Consider the following 20,933-nt stretch of genomic DNA (forward strand, 5'->3'; position numbering starts at 1 on the left):
TCAAAACATCTGTCAATAACACTGGCTTAATTTTTTTTATTATGTACAATAGGCGACGTTTCGGGGAGTCGCCCGTATTCAGAGCGCCTAAAATGTTCCACTCATTTCGCAGTTCACATAAGCGCGGCGGGTTTTATATGCCAGGGCGGAAAGGCGACGTGATGACGTCATGTCACGGTTTGTTCACCGCGCGGAAGAGAAGGTGCGTGACGTCATCGTGCCAGAAGTGTCCAGATGCGGCTTGCCCCCCCTCTCCCATCCCGGCAGAATGACGTAACGCGCCGTGACGTAACGCGCCGTGACGTCACAGCGCGGAACGAGCGAGGACGTGACGCCATCGCGCCACAAGAACCCATCCGCGTTTTGCCCCGCTCTCCCGTCAGGATGACGTTCCGCGCCGTGACGTCCCGCGCGGGAATAACCGATGACGTGACGTCATCGCGCCAGAGCCCAGACGCGCTCGGCAGGATGACGTCACACGCAACGCGGTCACGTGCCTGCGCCGTGACGTCACCGCGCGGGAGAGCGAGGCGCTCCGCCCGCGCGGGAATTTTTCAACAGAAGTCGGCGGCGGCTGCGGCGACGGCGGCGGCGGCGAAGCGGAGCGCTGGGTAAGCCGCCCTCAGTTCCCGCGGCCTCTGCCTCCCGTTGCTACTTTAGAACCTCGCACTCCCTTCGGTTTCTTGTTCGCAGCGGACGCTTCGTAAAGACGGCGCGCCAGGCCGCCGCTGCCGCGGTATCGTTCGCGCTCCCAGTTTATTGAGGTCGTCTCTCCGCCGTTACTCGGCAACCGCGGTACCGCGCGCTGTGTTGCAAGCTCGCGTCTTCTTGTTTATTACACTTCTTGTTCAGAGCGCGGGGCTTAAACCCCAAAAAAATTCTCTCGGTAAAAAAAAACGCGGAGTCAAAAAATCGGGCGGGCGCAGGGGGTTTGTTTTGGAAGTGCGAGACGCCCTGGGGGCGGATCGCGACGCTTGGCTCGCAGAGGCCGTCCGTGTCGGAGGCGCCCCCGGGGCGACTGCGAGAAGCGAAAGTGGCGAGTCTCTCCCCGCCTTTACCTGAACATGGAGGACGGCAGGGGTCGGGCCGAGTAGGCTCCTCCACTGCCAACACTCATCACCAGCAGCAGCAGCGGCAGGGTCAACCACGGCATCTCCACTGCTGGATGAAGGCCCGTGGACTCGTGTCTGCTGTGCCCCCATTTGCCCGCCTAGCCCCTTCAACTAGCCCATGTATACGTTTACGCCAAACTATCTTCCCGGTTGTGGTATGCGTTTCAGATTTCATTTTTTCCTCTCTCCCCATATTTTTGCCACACTTTCGCGACATCTCTTTTTGTTTTTCAATCCAAAACGAACACGTTTTTTCCCGGGTCATCAGAAATGTAATGTCCAGGCCCGATTTGACAATTCGGCACATTAATCTGAAAAGTAGCAAAACCACTCGCACGTGTCTTGTACACCACGAACCCTGCCCCATGTACCTGGCCCTACTACGAGGCCTATATTTTACACCTAATCGAAGTCGCCCAGGAATACACGTTACCCGCTATCGTATGCGCCTTCAGCTGGGGAGAGCTGCTTGGCAAGGTCAGGGGATAATGCCAGACCCCGTGCCGCGAACACCCAAATCTGCAAAGCGAAAACGAGCTCTGACAACAATGTGAAAGATCGGTTTAAGGTTATGGTTAATGCCAATAAGTAGGTTGGTATTATTGGCTAGTTGGCTGTGACTAGTCGCTGATTGGCTAGTACACTGCCATGTGACTAGATGGCTATGCCAGGTAGTGGCTGTTGGCTAGCTAGTGGTAACTACGGGCTGATTGGCTAGTTAATTAGGGCTATGGTTTTTATGTCTGGCGTGCTCACCTCCAAACTGTTTGCCCCTCTTTCCCACTACAAGGTACAGGCGGCCTTAACAGTTTCCCGGCGTGCCTGTCGTTGGTGTGTTCACAGCGCCCCGAGGCCGCACCGTCCTCTCTAATCATCGCGACAACCAACGCAGGACCTCGACCCGAAGCGGAGGGAGTGACCAACAGCCGTCACCATGGACACAGAGGTGGACGGGCTGCTCCCGGATGAGATTATGGAGGTACGACTGGCGGGTGATGACGAGGAAGACGAGGAAGAGCCCATGGCTGTCCCGCAGCACGAGGAGATGATGCTAACGATGGAGCCTGAGGACCACGTGGCCATCATTTCGGTGCAACTCGCTGGCCCTGCGGAGGAGGCAGCGACGGCTCCGGTCGAGGTGATGACGCGGCAGATCGCGGCGCTGTCGGGGAAACCGGCGGCTGTCGAGGCTCCCTCTCGAGCCTCGCTCGCCACCGTTGTTGCTGCAGCTGCTGAACCCACGCCGACCGTTGCGACGCAGACACTTGGGCAGCCACGTTCCTTGGACACTGCACAAGTGCCCGCACGAGTGGCGATCTCTCGCACTGTTACCACTCTTGTAAGCACGGCTACCACGAGCGCTGCCGTGACCACCAGGCCCGTCTCGACGGTGTCGTTTGCCACGAGGCCCGTAACCAGGACAACAGAGCCCGTCATCACCATGACGACTCCCAGCGGTCAGCCCATCACGGCGGTGGCACTGTCGGCCAATCACAAGGGTATGTCAGAAGGAAGCGGTCAGGTGAGTGGAATGGCTCTGGGTGGAGGGCAGCAGGTGCTGCTGGCGATGCTGCCTGGCAGCGACCAGCCCATCCTGCTGACGGTGCAGCCGCGGTCGGAGGCCGTGCAGCAGACGTCGGTGCCGCAGGGCGGAGGCACGTCCACCCCAAGCTTAGCCGCCTCCAAGTCAGAGCCAGCGCCCATGATGCTGACGCTGCAGCAGGGCCACGGGCAGACAGTGCAGAGCTCGCCGGGGCAGGGGAAGCTGGAGCAGGCGGTGCTGTTCAGCACGCAAGGCGGGCGCACGGTAGCGCAGGTGCAGAGTCGGACACAGGTGCGCGGCTTGACCGCCGGCGGGGGGAAAGGTTCCGAACAGCCCATCTTCCTCACGGTGCAGGGTGCACAGGGCAAGGGCAGCGGCGGCGGGGAAGGTCAGCAGATGCTGCTGGCCATGCCCCCCGGCATGACCTCAGCACAGGGCAAAGCCGGGGAGGGACAGTCGGTGGTGCTGGCGATGCATTCTGTGGGCAAGACGGGCACGACGCAGACACCGGCCTCCAGCAGCAGCCTGCCAGGGCAGCTCGGCTCGATGCAGGTAGGTGTGCGCGGCTGATTGGTTGCATACGTTGGCATGGAATAGTGTGGACAGACGTACTGGCTGGCAGCTCGTACACAAATGCATATTGACAATAACTGACGTGTTTAGTAGATATAATGATTCGCATGGGAGCAGTGGTGCAGTGGTTAGCGTACTGCACTGCACTGTGAATTCAAGGACATGGAGTTTGATTTCTGGCCAGGCCACAGCTTGGTGATATCTGAACCGGTCTTGGTACCTCCTCTCCCCTTTACCAACCTGAACTGACCAGCATGGTGAAATGTGGTCCAACAACTCCCTTGACCTACGTGGCGTGGAAAGACCTTTAATCCAGCATGATTTAATTGACGTAAATTATATATGTTTTGCCTTGTGATGCATGTAGGATTTATAGTGGTGTGAATCTATAGAATCTACAGTTGTGTTAAGATAGTGTTATGAACGTAAAGAAATTATAAATAATGGATTCATACATGCATGCATACATTATTCTCATGCTTGTGTTGTAAGCGTAAGAATTTTAAACCATTGTTGCATTCTTGGTACTCAGCATGTCCAGACCTCTGCCACGCACACAAAGCGGTAAATTCAAACGTCAAATTCTTGGCTTTCCTTTAACTGCGACGACGTTGAAAGTTACTTCTGGGAGCATTCCTAAGTTGATTGTGTAAAAAATGTTATGCTGATTTCGTTCTTATTTCTATTTGGCTCGTTATACCATTTCAGGTGAGAAATTATAAATAATTGTTATTGTCTTCGTGTGTGCAGATTTATAAAATAACAAAATAAATAAGAAATGTCTCCTTCAAATTAAATATGTAATATTTAATGCTATTACATTAGTTTTAATTAGCATCAAAACCAATTTGGCCTTTACAAACCAGTATATATAGAACACAATACTTTTTTTACACGAGGAAAACTAACAGATTTTGAACAATACATTTTATTTAAATTTTTCATGTAAAACCAGGTGTATATGACACGTTGAAAAATTGTAACTCACCTATCAGGAGCATTGTTAGTTGTGTGTGTTGAATTTTTTTTAGCGCCATACATATCCAACCGTGCTAAGCACCTGCGACATAGAAAAAACTAAAAAGAGGTGCAACCTAATATTTTTTATGTAAAAAAAGGACTACAAATGGCGCAGTGTGCATATGTTCAAATGAGGCCTGGGGTTTTGCTGCGTGCAGGTGACCAAGATGGCTGGGCCGTCTCACTCGGGGGGCAGTGGGCCTATCATCACCAAGTTCATCATCAAGCCCATGCCCAGCACGGGCCGGGGGACACTGATCAGCGGTAGCCACACACACACATGCGTGCGTGTGCACACAAAAACAAAGATCCACCCCTAAGTCTTAACAGACTCTTGGGGCAGGTGCTGTTTAGTGAGCACCTGTGAAGGCCGGCACGGCACCCAAGCACCATGCCGAGCCACCTTAGTCTCCTGAGTGGCGATGTTTACACACCACACCAGGTGCTCATTTGAGGCGACCTAGGATAGGCCCATAACTGGTTGAGATAATTGTTAGGGTGTTGGCCATGAGTGGGAATTTAATTTGGGTTGCTGGGTTTGTAACGCAGTACGCTAACCACTGCGCTACTACTCCCCACACACGCGCATGTGCACACATACGCACACATGCACTCTTTGCACGTTCTACATGAGCAATCTCCCACCCCTAGCTAATCTGCGGCATGCATGTGCGTGTTTCTACTCTTACAAGGGTTGTGCAGTGCACCATTATGATTAATTGCAGGCATCAAGGAAAATGACTCTCCATACTTAAATGAGAAATTGAGCAATGCATATCTCTTTTGGTGACCTGAAGCCAGTGGTGTCAATTCCACATTCCCACGGCGTGGGCAATCTATACAAAGCCGATTTCGCAGAAAAGGGTATACAATTTACCAAGCCTGAAGGGATGATGGACTGAGTGAAATTCTGCCCGACTGTTGAACTCCCAACCTGATATCGAGTCTAAGTGCCCATGCAGCTACAGGAGATCTATTCGCACATGTATGTCTCGCGTATACACGGTATATCCTCCCTTAACATGTGTTCACGCAACGCGTATTCGCTCGAATTTGGGAACACTTTTTGCACAATGCAGAACACGCCCATTATGACCTGACTCCTGAGCGGTCGGTGAGGAATTACTTTCTTGAGCTGCGTCGCTGAGCGTTGTAGGAATTCTGGGTATACGCCCAAAATTATCGAGTGTGACGGCGTACCCTCAACTCAGTTCTTTGTCCCGCTATGGGATGAATGCAGCTGATTTTACATGGCAAATGTGGTTCAAATTTGCATTATATTTGTTTTTGCCCTGTAATGTATATAGAGTAATTCATTGCTTAACGCTGAACTTATAGGGAACGTATCTACCTCGTTAAACGAGGGATTACTGTAAATGTATATCTGTACAGCATCATCCTCATAACTGATGGTTAATGCCTATTTCTGATTATTTCTACCTGATGTGATCTTCAACATATTTAATTGAGAGTCCTGTACAGCTGAGGGTTGATTATTTAAGACAATATTAAGTTGCAATGCAGATGCGGTGAGCACACCCGTGCATGTAGTGGTGGCGAGATCTTGGTATGCAGGAGGTCGTGGGTTCAATCCTGACCCTGACGCCTGCGGTATATTTGGAGTTTGCATGTTCTCCCCATGGTCGCGTGGATTTTTCAACAGGTCCTCCAGATTTTCCCTCCACATTGAGAAACACGCGTTTAGAGTATTTGGCTGTTATAAATGTCCACGTGATAAGCCACTTTGTTGAACTATTATTTGTGGCCAGGTCGCTTCCAAAAAATAGTTAATAGCTCAGTGGGCCTTACCTGGTAAAATAAAAATTTAGGCTCATCTCTAACCCCATGCCTGGTTTGCATAGGTTCAGGCAGTGCCCCCGGAACGCCCACCAAGACCTTCACCCTGTCCCACGTGACGACCGAGGGCTCTCCTGGGAGACCCCAGCTTGGAGGCAAGATCGCCATCTCCCCACTGAAGTCCCCTTCTAAGGTGTGGTATTATACGTGCACAGCTCGAATTGCCAATGTACGCTGCTGCATGAGGGCTTCCCGACACAATGTGAGTCGTGGGAGTTGTTTGGCCGTAAGCACATTGGTCAGTGCAGGTTGGTGAAGGCAGAGGGCATAGTCATACACTGCAACAATGAATGTTACTACATTGCCCCCTGCTCGTATACTATCTCTGCAGCAGCTTATAAAACCATCAACAGGCTTCAGTCTTGCTTAGCTTCTGAGATCTTGAGGAGATGGGGTGCTTTCCATGTGATTTGTTCATGGGCTAAGGTACATTGTCCACACATGAACAGGAATTCTATATTATGCTGTTCCGATTGCTTGAGCATGTGTGGTTACCAGACTTTGGCTGCGCGCTCCGTGCTCGTTTAAAACATGACCGCGGTGGCTTTGCAGATGACGGTGATGCCCATGTCGCCGGGGCCGGTGAACTCGCCCCAGAAACGCGTCGTCACCGCCATGCCGCTCCCACTGGCGGTCGCTCAGCAGATCCTGCAGCAGCAGCAGCAGGCCGGCTCCCCTGGCAAGCTGTTGACCCAGGTATTCTATTGGTGATAAGTCGCAATGCAGCGCAGCACGGTTAGAATTTTTCTGAACAAATTACGTGGTGATACCACATTGGCAGTGGTGCACAAGCACAATTAACAAAAGAGCTCAATACATTTGTCAGTCACGCTGCCTTAAAGGGAAACGGGCGGTGTTTTTTGGGCAATGAAAGAGAGCAATTTCCCAAAACGTTGCCAAATATATATTTCCTTTTAAGTTAGCGTTATTTTTGAATGCAAGTTTCTCTTAAATGTATTAATGTACAGTGAAGAATATAGGGGTGGTGAGGTGACGCAATGGGTCATGAACTATGCTATGAATCCCAGTGATTTGAGTTTGATTGCCACGGTCAAGGTTAACACGATAGGTGAGTATCTGAATCCGTCCTGAACCTCCCAACCCCCCCCGCCCTCTTCACCAACCCTTGCTGACAAGCTTGGTGAATTATGGTTAAACACCCACCATGGCAAACACAGCGTGGGGGGGGAGCTTTCATCCGCAGTGGATTGACAGAAGACTAAATCTCTCGATTTATGAAAGGAATGCATTCTTTAAAAAAACACGCAAAGAACGACATTTCATCCACCGGAATGGCTTTTCCCATCAATTTAATACAAAAAATTCCGACTTATAAACTAAAAATATACGGTTGGCTACATTTTGTGCAAAATAAGTTGAACATACATAAAATACAAAAATAATAACAAGGAACAAAGAGTAAAACGATTGAATAATAATTTATTTGAATGAAAAATAATGAACATTTTCAGGGAACTCTCCAAAAGATCTGCATGTTGGAATGCTTGCAAAAGTTGATGTGGAGGCGCTACTGTTGCACTGCAGGGATACTGTGACGTCGTCGCGGATGAATACGCAGCCTCCCGCATACTGCTGCTTGTTTGATCTCACGGCGCGTGCCGTAGTGAAATTTCGTTAATGTGGGAATTCGATTTCGATCATCGAAAAGTGTCCATAATTTGTCAATCGCGTGAGCGCAAATTTTTGTTGAACCGAACGTTCGGAAATGGGGAGAGATACCTGTACTCATTATGAACCATCTTGTCCCAGCCTACAACATTGACATGCTGCACCCATGTCCCCTCAAGGTCCCTAAGATCTGGGGCCGCAGATCTTCTCTGCATTCTTCGGTCGAGGTTTCGGTCTATGGGTGACCGAGATTTTTCCCGTGTAGCTCCCAGGCTATGGAACGCTCTTCCACAAGATATAAAGATCTCTGAGCCTGTGGACATTTTTAAAATGCGCCATTAAACCTATTTATACATTTCCGCTTATTAAACTTTTGGTTCATTTAGTAAATGTTTCTTAAAATGTATTTATATTTTTATGCCGAGTGTCTGTTGCTGCTGTGTCCTGTGCATCGTTTTGAGGTCCTTGATGAAAAGCGGGATATAAATGTAATTATTGTTAATCGTGTGCGTGTGTGTTTTACAGGTGAAGACAAGTGCACAGCCGGGCGGCGTGAAGCCTCTCTCGATGCCCATGTCCACCATGCAGCCCATATCGGTGCCAGGCAGCAAATTCCACTACGTGCGTCTCGTGACGCCAGTCAGCACACACACCACGCAGGGCCTGCCAGGTGACAGCACGCGGGCACCCCACCCACATTGCACCACCCTCTGCAGCACCGCACGCCAGTGTCGTCTCTCACAGCACCACACCGTCTTAATAAGCGACACGTGGCATTGCTTTCACAAGTACTTGCAATTCAGAAGTGCTTTTAATGCCTCTATCAATGACTTTTGAGAATATGTTGGTCCTTTTTCCCATTGGATACGAGGCTCCATCTTACATTTTAGACTTTCGGAGGAATGTTTTCGTAGCTGAACCACCTAATCGGACCACATATATATAAATTGTGGTGCTCCTTCTCATCACAGCATATCTCCAATGAGCAGAGAGATGAGATATGGAATTTGATGGACTCCAGTGTTAAATCTATCCCACGCAGTTTCTTACCTGTTTTGTTGTATTTTTATGTTAACGTAAATAACATAAAAAAATAGTCGTAATGCAACTACTAGTAGAGCTGAACTAAATAAAGATGATAATGAGCACGATGGCAATCAATCCTACAAGGTCACATTTCGGTGTCATCAGTTTGTGTCGTCCATTTGATTTGTTATCGGCCAAGGTTGCACTGTCAGCAACAGCGACTGGAGACTTCCAGCATTAAAATATAAATGGCAAAAGCAGACGGTGAATAGTTGGGAAATGTGATCTTGTAGGATTGATTTTCCATCATTTTCGTAATTATCTTTATTTGTAATGCATTAATTTACAACCCAGGTGCCAATGTGCAGTCACCAAAAAAAACATGTTTACCATTGAATGTATGAGTTACGAATCGGTGATACGATTTTACATGTTTTACAAATATTGAGTTTGAACGCAAAACAGATAAACAAATGAATAGCATTGAGTTTTAATTCAAATTCATACGGCATTCACAGCTCTTCACTCTCTCATAAGTTTAAACACTTCCCCCTTCCCCGCCCACCCCCCTCTCCCGCCCTCCTCTTGTGTTTATTAAGAGAAAAGAATGGCCAAACCCCGTGTGATATTGTAAGCGTAGGCTTAGTAATGAAGCACAAGTACTCCCTGTAGCTTCGAGCACTCTGTTTATTGCTGGTAATATACCATGCGACAGTAAATGCAAATAACAAATGTTCTTTTTTTTTTAAGCCAGACTGCATGGCGAAGTATATTCAGAGTATTTTAAGTGGCCACGTGTACCGTGTATGTAGATGTGGGTTTTATGTATTCAAAAATGTGCCACTGGATGTACAAGTTTGGTGTGTAAATGTGTGTACGTTTACTTGTGTGTGTGTGTGTGTATGCAGCGAAGCCGGTAAGCAGCACACTTCAGTTGCGGCCTCCCATTCCCATTGCTCCGGCTCAGAGACAGGTGATGACCTCCCTCGGTCAATCAACCAATGAAAGACTTAATTTAGCCCATTGAGGCAAGCTTTGTTCTATGTATGTTGAAATACTTTCGCATCATATGTAGCCAACCGTGCTAATAAGAAGTGCGGGGAAAGGACAACAAACTAAACATAACAAGCAGTTATAAATAACTAACTCTTCGCTATGAGTTGGGAACCTATTCCTTACTTTACTCCGAGGTTCAAATAGGATTGTCGGATACCTTTGGCAGGCCACACTTCATAAAAAAACAACACCTTCATGTTATCGAATAATAATAATGCTAAATGTATTATCGCTCACCTTTAGAGGTGCCTATGTTTTCAAAGTTACAGCTCTTTTTCAATTCACTGCTGAATGAACGCCTGTCCATACCATGCCATGTGACTTGAGTATGATATAATTATAAACATAGTGTTGTGGTAAAAAAGATTGCCTTATAGTAATTACGGTTAAACACATTAACATGATCCTGTGTTAAATTATATGAATCCAGACTGCATGGCAAGTATTTAAGTGCCCATGTGTGCAGTGAACCCTCGGTTTAACGGACTAATAGGGGGGAAGGGGGTGTCCGTAGAATCCAATTGTCCGTTAAAGGCCACATGACGTATTTTGAGCGCTAAATCACACCCTATCACACGCAAACTACTTACTAATAGTTCAGTAATGATAATTATAATTATATAATATCTTCATAATAAAAAAATAAATGAATACGTTAATAATAGTGTAATAATACAGTTAATGCGTTACAGTACTAATACTGTAATACAGTACTGTACATTTACATAATCTAGGTTTTTTTTGGTCAGATCGCGTTATTTATAAATGTGTCGTAACCCTCCACCACCCGACACGGCCAAACAGTAAAAAATGTGTCATGTTTTTCAAAGGACAAAATAATTCACTTTAGCCCACCGGTGTGCTAAAGAGAGAATCAACAGCATTTTAAAATCTGAATAGTACGACGTTTCGCTGATAATTACAATCAGCTTCATCGGGCAAGAATGGTGAAGCTCTCCTGTTGCTTCCGGTCTTAAGTAGAGCAGCATCAGGGTGACCTCATCATTTAATTCAATTCAATCTGGTGCAGTGATCCGAGGCAAAGAGCGGGAGGGTATTGTAATTATATAGATTGGTAATCAAACAATTGTTATTCATTGATATGTTTCTCTTATAAGGAATTGTAATTATTTAATAATACGCTTCTAGGTCACACTAAGCTTGTAGCTGTCAGAGCGATTGAAGTTATTTCTGTTACTCTCAATTTCAATGGATTCTCTAATTAGTCTTGGCCAGTATTAATTAGTTTTACACAACACTTCAACGTTATCAAAATCAATTGAGTGTCCTTGTTGACAAGCATGCTTTGCCACTGCCGACAGTTGTGTTTTAGATAATTTAATGTTTCTTTGGTGTTCTTTTAATCTTACGCTGATGTTACGTCCCGTCTGTCCAATATAGCATCTGCCACATAAACAATTCATCCGATATACACCTTCTGTTGATAATTTAGGCAATTCGTCTTTAGTGCCAGATACCAGTTTTTGAATTTTGTGCACTGTACCACATCTTACTTTAATGTTTTGCTTTTGCAAAACCCGGGCTAATGTGTCAGTTACTCCTGAGATGTATAGTATAGTATCGCTTTCAGCAGTGTTGCTTTGCGTTCGTGTTTTGGCCTTCAGTGCTCTGTTAATTTGAGCATTATTGTAGCCATTCTGTCTTAGTGCTTCTTTAACATGTTTCATCTCTCTCACTAGACTCTCACCATCTGACACTGTTTTAGCCCGATGTATGAGTGTTTTGATAAGAGACGATTTATGAGGTGGGTGATGATGTGAATCTGCATTCAGATAGGCATCAGTGTGCGTTTGCTTTCGGTAAACGCTGTGTGTTATTTTGCCATTAATTTTGCCATGTTCTTTTAATCTTACGCTGGTGCTACGTCCCGTCTGTCCAATATAGATTAAAAGAACACCAAAGAAACATTAAATTATCTCAAACACAACTGTCGGCAGTGGCAGAGCATGCTTGTCAACAAGGACACTCAATTGATTTTGATAACGTTGAAGTGTTGTGTAAAACTAATTATTACTGGCCAAGACTAATTAGAGAATCCATTGAAATTGAGAGAAACAGAAATAACTTCAATCGCTCTGACAGCTACAGGCTTAGTGCGGCCTGGATGCGTATTATTAAATAAATACAATTACAATTCCTTATAAGGGAAACAAATACCAATGAATAACAATTGATTGATTACCAATGTATATAATTACAATACCCTCCCCCTCTTTGCCTCGAATCACTGCACCAGATTGAATAGAATTAAATGATGACGTCACCCTGATACTGCTCTATTTAAGACCGGAAGCAACAGGAGAGCTTCACCATTCTTGCCCGATGAAGCTGATTGTAATTATCAGCGAAACGTCGTACTACTCAAATTTAAAAATGCTGTTGATTCTCTCTTCAGCACACCGGTGGGCTAAAGAAGTGAATTATTTTGTCCTTTGAAAAACGTGACACATTTTTTGCTGTTTGGCCATGTCGGGTGGTGGAGGGTTACGACACATTTATAAATAACGCGATCTGACCCAAAAAAACCTATATTATGAATAATATTGGTCGCGAAAGCCTACGTGTTAAATTGGACATTTACACTTGAATGTACAGTACTGCACACCCATCATAAAATGTTAAACATTCATAAAGTTCACACCGAGATAAACAGTTGTTCAGTACTGTACAACACGTACCAAGTATGGGAGGTTTTTTAACACCATACCAACCCGTTCTGTTGAAACTGGTCCCAGCGTCAAGCAATCACTGTTCACCTTAGTCTTGATATTATGTACACGATACTGTACTGTAAAATATTTCTAAATACCAAAATACTGTAAATGTATTGTACAACAAATGTTCTACTTTTATTTCTCCTATTTTGACCTATTTTAAGGCAAAAAACATGTAGTGTAATACATACTGAACCCATTAAGGGGCAGAAACGAATGTTGACCTGACTGATTTCCCCATTACCGGACTTGGTCCGTTGTTTGGGGCAAAGTCCGTTGTTGTCTGATCTTCGAACAAAACTCTGAATCAGAAGATTTTGCCCATTAAATCCGAGATCCGTTGAATGGGGGTCCGTTAAATCTAGGGTTTACTGTACTGTGTATGTAGTGTGGCTAAGATGCTTGCAGTAATGGATACATGTCGTTTGATGGGTCCTTACAGAGTAGCGGAGTAGGCCTCGTGCAACCGCGGTCTGTAAGTAATGAAGTCACGGACCAGATACGGCTTACCGGGCCGAGTCTCCGACATCTACCGATGCACGTGTGCCACTTTGCACGCAGGTGGTAGCCAGGCTGGGAGCGCCGAGCCCTCACCTGGTGAGCGGCGGGGGGTCCGTGGTGAGCCCAGTGGTGGGCTCCATGGTGACCCGTGGACAGACCCCACACCGACTCATCATGCCCGCGTCGTCGCTGCGGCCGAGCCTGCCCGGCCTGCCCCCCGGCACGCTGCTCACGCCCGCTGCTGGCTACACCATGATGCCCGCGCAGTACATCACACAAGTGAGGGCACGGCGGCCCAGCGGCAGACGCCGCTCGTGCGGCCGCATTTAGCAGGGCTGACGTGGTGGTGTCTTGTGTGTAACCCAGTTCCAATATATCACCAGTGCGAGGTCGCCTGCCTGCCAACTGCTGAGACGTTGCACATCGTTGGCTCGATACTCTGCGAGGTTCTGGCTTGCTAGGTGGGTGTCTGGTGGAATTTTGCCATGTCTCTCTTCGATTGACTCCGCCTACCAAGTTTTCTTCCTGCTCGGACACTTGTGCAGCCGCAAGACCTCTTGGCAGTAGGAGTGACAAAGCCGTTGTTGCGAGATCGGATTGGAAGGGGAGCTCATTTCGGAGATTGTAACCAACTTGGGTTGATGTCAAATGGTCGATGATGTTATACACGATGATTAGGCAACGTCTCCCACTCTTATGCAAGTACACGCACCGCATGAACTCATACCATGACTAATTAAAGCTGCGGTATATCGTACTGATGTTGTAATAATGACTGCCTTTATTTATCTACCCCCCCCCTGCCATGTGAACCACTGAGTTAAAACACCTACAATTAGAGTTGATGTAAATGTGTAATTGGGTCAATTGACCCTGTGGTGTAAATTGTGTTTTTCGTCGCTCTCTGTTTCTCCAGCTGCAGCAGGCACAGCCATGTGTCTCCGTGAGCATCAGCAAGTTGGCGCCCCTCGCGGCTGCTGCCACCGTTCCTTCCACGCAAACCCGCATCCCCGTCAACGGGTACGTTCGCACACGTGCACCAGCGGGGCAGCTCGCCACTCTGCCCAGGCGTTGCCTCCAACCATGAGCCTGCGCAAACAGCAAACAGCTTATCCGGTCATCCAATCGTACACAGCCTTTCCCAGGTGTCCTGTTAGCCAGCTAGCCTAGAAACATATCCAGCCAAGCTCTACCTACCAGGCAAACTCGCCAGCCTATGAAACATAAATCCCATGCAAACCCATGAGTGAGCCAACATACTGGGCATGCATCCCCACAAGCCATTAAATTCACCAGCCTAGCATTATTAAAGCCATCTAGTTCAACAGCCAGCCAGCTGGCTGTACAAGAGCAGCGCAAGAAAGTTCTTGTTGTATGGCGGAAGGCTCATTGCTATGAATGTGAGCATTCAGATTTTTTTCGACAGCTCATTTCTAAAACGTACAACTGATGGCGGTGCACCACACGACCAAAGGTGGCTCTTGATCCCACCACACGTTGCCACACGTGAATTGAGCAGTGTTCACAGAGCAAGAGCGACCTTTGACCGTCTAAATGTCTGACCGCCTGCCCACCCGCCCGCCTGCCTGCCCGCCCGCCTGCCTGCATGATTTGTTGCCGTGTGTTGGTGTGCGTGCAGCATCACGACGACGGACTCGGCTTCCCGGCCCCGGAAACCATGCAACTGCACCAAGTCTCAGTGCCTCAAGCTGTGAGTACCAGTCAACCAATCAACTTCCAGCAATTAGTCTGGCTTGAGGCTCATTGCTTCTTGTTCGATGAATGAGTATTGAGCTGAGAAATAACAAGACTCTACACACGCAATTGGAGAAGGCTTTTTTAACACCCTCACGATGTTTGTTCGTTAAAGGCACAGTGCAGCCGATATAACAAATGCCTCTTGTTTTGTAGATACATGCCCGGACTGTGTTCATGCAGATAGGCCAATATGAGTTGTAAACTTTGTTCATGAAAGAAAAAAAAACATTTAAGCTACTTTCAAGGTCACCTTGATCGTGCTTTAATGACGTCACTGTAGTGTAACTCCTGTACTTTGTTATTACAATGTGACTGAAGCTCTAACGTGGCACTTTTGAAAGTCACTCCAGTCTTTGTTTTCTTCTTCCTGTGTCAATAATGAAACTTCAAACTTGTGCTGGAGAGCCCAGACACACAACCTTGGCGCGTACTCGAGTTTAATGTAATGTGTAGCACATTTTTGCTCCTTCACCTCTCCCAGCTTAACTTTACCCTGCGAGTACGAGTGTTCTGCTGAACAATGTCAATGTTGGAACACGAGTCTTGACATTGGCCATTTCCAAGTCGATTGTTTTTATTGCTTACAGGTACTGCGAGTGCTTTGCCAATGGCGAATTCTGCTACAACTGCAACTGTCGCAACTGCTCAAACAACCTGGTGCATGAGTCGGAAAGGCAGCGAGCGATCAAGGTGCGTGCTTGGTTCATGCGATTGGTGCGCATTCATTTGCAAGTGTGTGCGTGGCTCCCTAGATTCATCGTGAGCCTGCCTCCGGCAGTGCAACACATCACCAGGTGTTAAAGATCGTCTCTGCGTGCTTGTCTTATTATATGTGGGGAGCGTTGGTACAGTGGTTAGCACCAGTGAACTACGAAATCCTGCGACCCAAGTTTGATTCTCGCTCGTGACCAACATCAGTGGCAAATATCTCAACCGCTCTTAGGCCTCATCCAGGTGGACTCAGGCTTGAATGAGTACCTGGTGTGGTGTGTAAACATCGATTCTAGATTTGAAGCTTTCGGTAACGTCACCTACGTGACTTTACCGAAAAAACCTAAGAATATGTAAACATCGACACTAGGGAAAACAAAGCGTGCCGGGTGTGGTGTTGGCCACCCACTTGTGCAGTGGTTAGCACTTTGCGCTAAAATCCCCACCTACCTAGATTTGAGTCCCGGCCATGGATCACATCAGTGGCAAATAATATCTGAAGCTGCATCGACCCTGGCTAAAATGGGTTCTTCTTCTTGGTTCTTTCGGTAAAGTCACGTAGAATGGAAATAATAAAATAATAAAAATAAAACATAATAAAATAATTCTCACGACGTTTCGGCCACAACGCAAGCAACCGTCCTCAGGTGAAGACCAAGTCTCCCCGACAGACCTGGTCTCCACCTGAGGAGGGCTTGGCTTGCGTTGTGGCCGAAACGTCGTAAGAATTATTTTATTATGTTTTATTTTATTATTTCCATTCTACGTGATTTTACCGAAAGAACCAAGAAGATGAATCCCTGCAGTCACGAAAGCTTTAAATGGGTTCTTCTTGTCGTGTGTAAATATTAGTACTTGGGAGACATGTGCTGTTACGGCCTTGTTATAGCAGGGCCTGTGCCGTAACCTTCCAGCAAGTATTCTCCACTTCACATGACTCCACAGCGCACCTAGCCTGGTCCAAGCGCAGTGGTAACACCATCGCCACTAATTGTCAAATGGCGACAGCTGTTGCAGATTTTGTTCTATTGTCGAGCTAAGGTTCGGGCGGGGCGGGGGGGGCGAGCATGTGTTGAAGAGCATGTGTATATGCGCGTGTGTCTGTGCTCGTACGCACATGCGCTGTTTCGGTTGCAGTCGTGCTTGGACCGGAATCCGGAAGCGTTCCGCCCCAAAATTGGAAAGGGCAAGGAGGGCGAGGCGGAGCGGCGGCACAACAAGGGCTGCCACTGCAAGCGCTCGGGCTGCCTCAAGAACTACTGCGAGTGCTACGAGGTGACGGGAACACGGGGCGGGGGGACTGGGGGGGCACCCCCAGCAACTTGCACCCACCTGCTAGAGACACCTCTTGAGCCTCAACTTATCCTCCGCTAAGTCCACACAACACCGAGAGGCATTTTTGCACCTTTTCCAGCGTGTGTTGTATTTAAGGGGATTTAAAGTCTAATCTCGACGAGGGTGCTGGTTGCTGATGTTAAGACTTCATTTTGCAAGATTCTTTCAAAAGTTTATTACAAGCATTGTTTCGCGCAATGCCCTTTCATAACGCACAGAAGCCAGAGGGATAGAATGGCACTCTACAGAAGGGACATTTATTTTACCAGGTAAAGCCCGCTGAGCTCTACGGCTCTTTAGAAGTGACCTGGCCATCACAAATGATAGCCCAACTTTAGTGGCACCCACGACCTCCTGCGTACCAGGCGGAGTAGTTAACATCTCGCCACCACGGCGCCCCGACCTTTGCCTGCGTGTGTGCAACGGGTGCCAGGCCAAGATCATGTGCTCCTCGATGTGCAAGTGCGTCGGCTGCAAGAACTTTGAGGAGAGCCCGGAGCGCAAGACGCTCATGCACCTGGCAGACGCGGCCGAGGTTCGCGTGCTGCAGCAGACGGCCGCCAAGACCAAGCTGTCGAGCCAGATCTCGGACCTGCCCACACGGCCGCCAGCCAATGGCACCGGGGAGAGGTGAGGAGCATCGGGAGAGGAGGGAGCAGCGAGGGCGACTGCGTTACGACGCGTTGAAAAACTAAGGGAGGGGGGGTGGGGTGGGGATCGCGTAAATATAAATGTGTTGTGAAACCACCCCGACACAGCCGATTAGTAAGGTTTGTCACGTGAGCAAAATGTGCCTATTAGCTATTACTTCAGCACATGGACGCATTTATATTTATGCGATCTAGCCCAGAAAACCTTAATTATGAGTAATATTGGTCGCGAAAGCTGTGTTGAATTAAGGGGGTGACATTGCGGATCTTGGGAGAAAGGGGGAAAAAGAGGGCGGCCGTTTTCATGCCTTTTTACAACGAAGGTTGAGAGTATTAATGCCTTAGCTCTGTCTACGACCACGACGGAGAGGACCTACAACTCATTATTTAAGTGGATTTCCACCTAAGAAGAGGACTGCACTACTTACAGTTGCTTCATCAAATATGACCCAAGTGTTAGTTTGACGAATTTGGCATTTAAAGAGTCGGTGTTGAGTTATGACCAGGGTTTTATCTGCTCGCCGAGAAACGAGGTACATGATTTAGTAGCCGCGGCCATTGCATGAGGCATGCCGGATGTGGTGTGCCAGGTGTGGACATATTTTCCGAGTCGCCAACCCAGACAGACCTGGCTCGCATCAACCCCTGCCAACGACTTGATCCATCCTCCACGTGGGATCGGCAAAGCGGGAACTTTCCCTGCTTCCCCCGGGGCTTCTCTAACCCCCACCCCCTCCACTGCCCCCGTGCCCTCTCCGCTCTGCCCGCTGCCCCCTCAGGCTGCCCTTCAACTTCGTGACGCGCGAAGTGGCCGAGGCGACGTGCGACTGCCTCCTGACGGTGGTGGACGAGGTCCTGGGAGCCGGGGAGACGCGCGCCGTTGCCGAACGCCGCGTTCTGCAGGAGTTTGGCCGTTGCCTCCAGCAGATCATCAACTCGGCCGGGAAAGTACGAGGTACGTTCGCCGTGTGATGTGCGCGCGCGTTTGTTTCATTAGCGCCTTCCGAGCTAGATCGAAAGCGTTATTACGCTGACTCTGTCCTTCTGTCGTCTGTCTGTCCCTAACGGAGCGTCATGGTAAGTCTGGTGAAGATGTTCTAAAATCAATTAAATGTTTGCATGAAGTTGTGTTGCTTTTAGGGTACGTTTACAATTAAACGGTCATTATTTTCCACTTCTACAGTAACTCTAGAGCAGTACCTCGGCTCCTTTAGTGCCCCTGAACCAATTGTGGAGATTCCACATGTCGATGACTGGAGCTACTACTGAGAAATGACGAAGGCATGCTGTACATTTTTATTAAAAAATTACTGGTATTTTGTTGCTCATTCTGAATAACGCCACGAATACCAAGGACGAATAAAAGTAAACTTTACAAAATGAAACGCGCGGTGATTTGTCATTACTGACGCTGTCATGTTCGTTTTTCTCACCAGGCAACAGATGAAATTACTTCAAGCCTCCGCAAAGCGTCATCTGTATTGTCTTGGAAACCAAATGACTTCCGCCGCAGCGGTAACCAGGGTTACGCCTGAACCGCTGGGTGGAGAGAGATGCTGGCCTTCACTGCAAGGCTTTTAACATTTTTAACAATTGTTTCACGAACTGAAGTGTAGATTAAACGGAGACTCTATATCATGTAAATGATATATGTCCGTACTCGCGTAATGCATGAACGCTAATTGTAAAGGCAGGCGAGGCTTTGAGTCCAGCGACTCGATTGTCCGCTCTGCGCTCCCCACGCTGTACAATTGCCACGACGTACTGTGTAAATGGTGGATTGTAGGTATTGTTATTTTTACCCGTAATCTTTGCAAGCAACGTGTAATTATTTTGAGCGTTTTTCTGTCATCTGTACACACTGAGAACTGTTAACAGGCCACACCCTGCTGATGAGACTAGATGAAGTCAAAACCACTCCAGGGTTTTGCCTTGTTTAAACGCACGCTGCAGAGAGGCACTGATCTGGGAGGGCCCCCGCAAGGTGGATGGATCGAATATTCTTGTCGGGTTTTGTTCCCGACGTCCCGTATTTAAACACCAGACGGCACCGTGTAAAGACGAGCATGTTTGAGAGAGAGAGACGATATGGTTGTGTACGTATGTGTGTATGCACGTGTAGATATAGGGGTGGGAGGAAGAGGGTTCGTTTTGTCTGTACAGGTTACCCGCGTAGACGCCAATACTATATGGTGCTGTATCTAATGTACATTTTCCGAAAGATGTACTGCCTGGCACAAAAGAGATGGACTGGTGTGGTTCAGGATGTGGAGCTGATTGGATTTTCCGATGACTGGAATCGGCAGTGTCCAGATGGGCCTCTGGAGGTTCATGAAGGGCGCTGCTCGGGAGTTTGCGGCAATGGCCCTCCACCAATAACGTAGAGCAGAGGAGTGATGCTCACAATGAGTAGAGTGCCAGCGGCTGAAAACGTAGAAGGTTCGCACGGTGGGGAACACGTTTGGTGCATCGAGCAGTGATCTATCAACCCATGGCACCTGGATCTGTTCCGTGACCTGCCAGCAGGCCTTCAGCACTTCACGTGGCCTCAGTGCACCTAGCATGGCACAAACGCCGCAGTGATGTCACCACCACTAAGTGCTAAACAGTGGTTGTTGTTGCTCATGCGCTGGTCGGCTGGGGGAGTGAATGAGAGGTGGTGTATCTTGGCAGCAAACGGCACACTTCTGGACGTCTCCGTGTGAAAGGCTGGAGAGAGCCAAGAGTAGTCAACATGCGAGTGAGCGCCTCTTGTCGTGTCGATCCGTCGCTCGATTGAAAGTTCAGTATTTTGGTAGGAAAAAGCAAGAGGTTTTTTATTTAACTATTGTATAAAACCCTCCCCTTCCCCAATACGTTCCCCATGGGAGAAATGTGTTTTTGCAAATTTTACCCACCCTAGACCCCCCCACAAAGCCTTTTATACGAGTCCTGAATGCACGCGTGTGGGACCGCCAATAAACAGCACTGCAGGACTGGTTCGCAAGTTGGTGTATTTCTAGATTTGAAGTTTTCGTGACCGCAAGGATCCATACTCTTTGGTTTTTTCGGTGAAGTCACGTAGGTAAAAAAACAAATCAATTAAATCACGACGTTTTGGGCGCAACACAAGCATCCTTCGTCAGGTGGGGACAATGTCACGAAAGCACATGCTTTCGCTACGTTTTTGTTTTTTACCTACGTGACTTTACTGAAAAAACCAAAGAGTAAGTTGGTGTATAATTGTGAGTGGAGACCAATGCAACATGTATTCCTGTGCGTGTCTGGAAGTGTGTCTCAAGAGGGTACGGTGTCTGTACAGGTTACTGTGATGGTTCAGATAAATTAAAGTATTGAGTGCTCTATCCATTATTGGATGAAATTTCTGCTCAAATTGTAACTGCAGTAACTTGTATGGCAATGTGCTGTGTCACTTCTATTGGAAGCC

General features: G+C 47.8%; 1 protein-coding gene across 1 annotated transcript; it reads left to right on the plus strand.

The window, feature by feature from the left end:
* The first annotated feature begins 496 nt into the window (after nt 1-496).
* Nucleotides 497-20,807, plus strand: LIN54 (lin-54 DREAM MuvB core complex component). The gene is made up of 15 exons (XM_078859833.1): nt 497-611; nt 1,956-3,207; nt 4,407-4,512; nt 6,111-6,238; nt 6,658-6,801; nt 8,260-8,404; nt 9,669-9,733; nt 13,113-13,331; nt 13,969-14,072; nt 14,692-14,763; nt 15,398-15,500; nt 16,659-16,796; nt 17,290-17,486; nt 18,286-18,461; nt 18,943-20,807. Exons 2-15 carry the CDS (start codon nt 2,047-2,049, stop codon nt 18,951-18,953), a joined length of 2,769 nt encoding a protein of 922 aa, XP_078715959.1. The 5' UTR covers nt 497-611; nt 1,956-2,046; the 3' UTR covers nt 18,954-20,807.
* The last annotated feature ends 126 nt before the right edge of the window (nt 20,808-20,933 follow it).

This window comes from Lampetra fluviatilis, chromosome 9 (genome assembly GCF_964198595.1).
Source record: "Lampetra fluviatilis chromosome 9, kcLamFluv1.1, whole genome shotgun sequence".
Lineage (NCBI taxonomy): Eukaryota > Metazoa > Chordata > Hyperoartia > Petromyzontiformes > Petromyzontidae > Lampetra > Lampetra fluviatilis.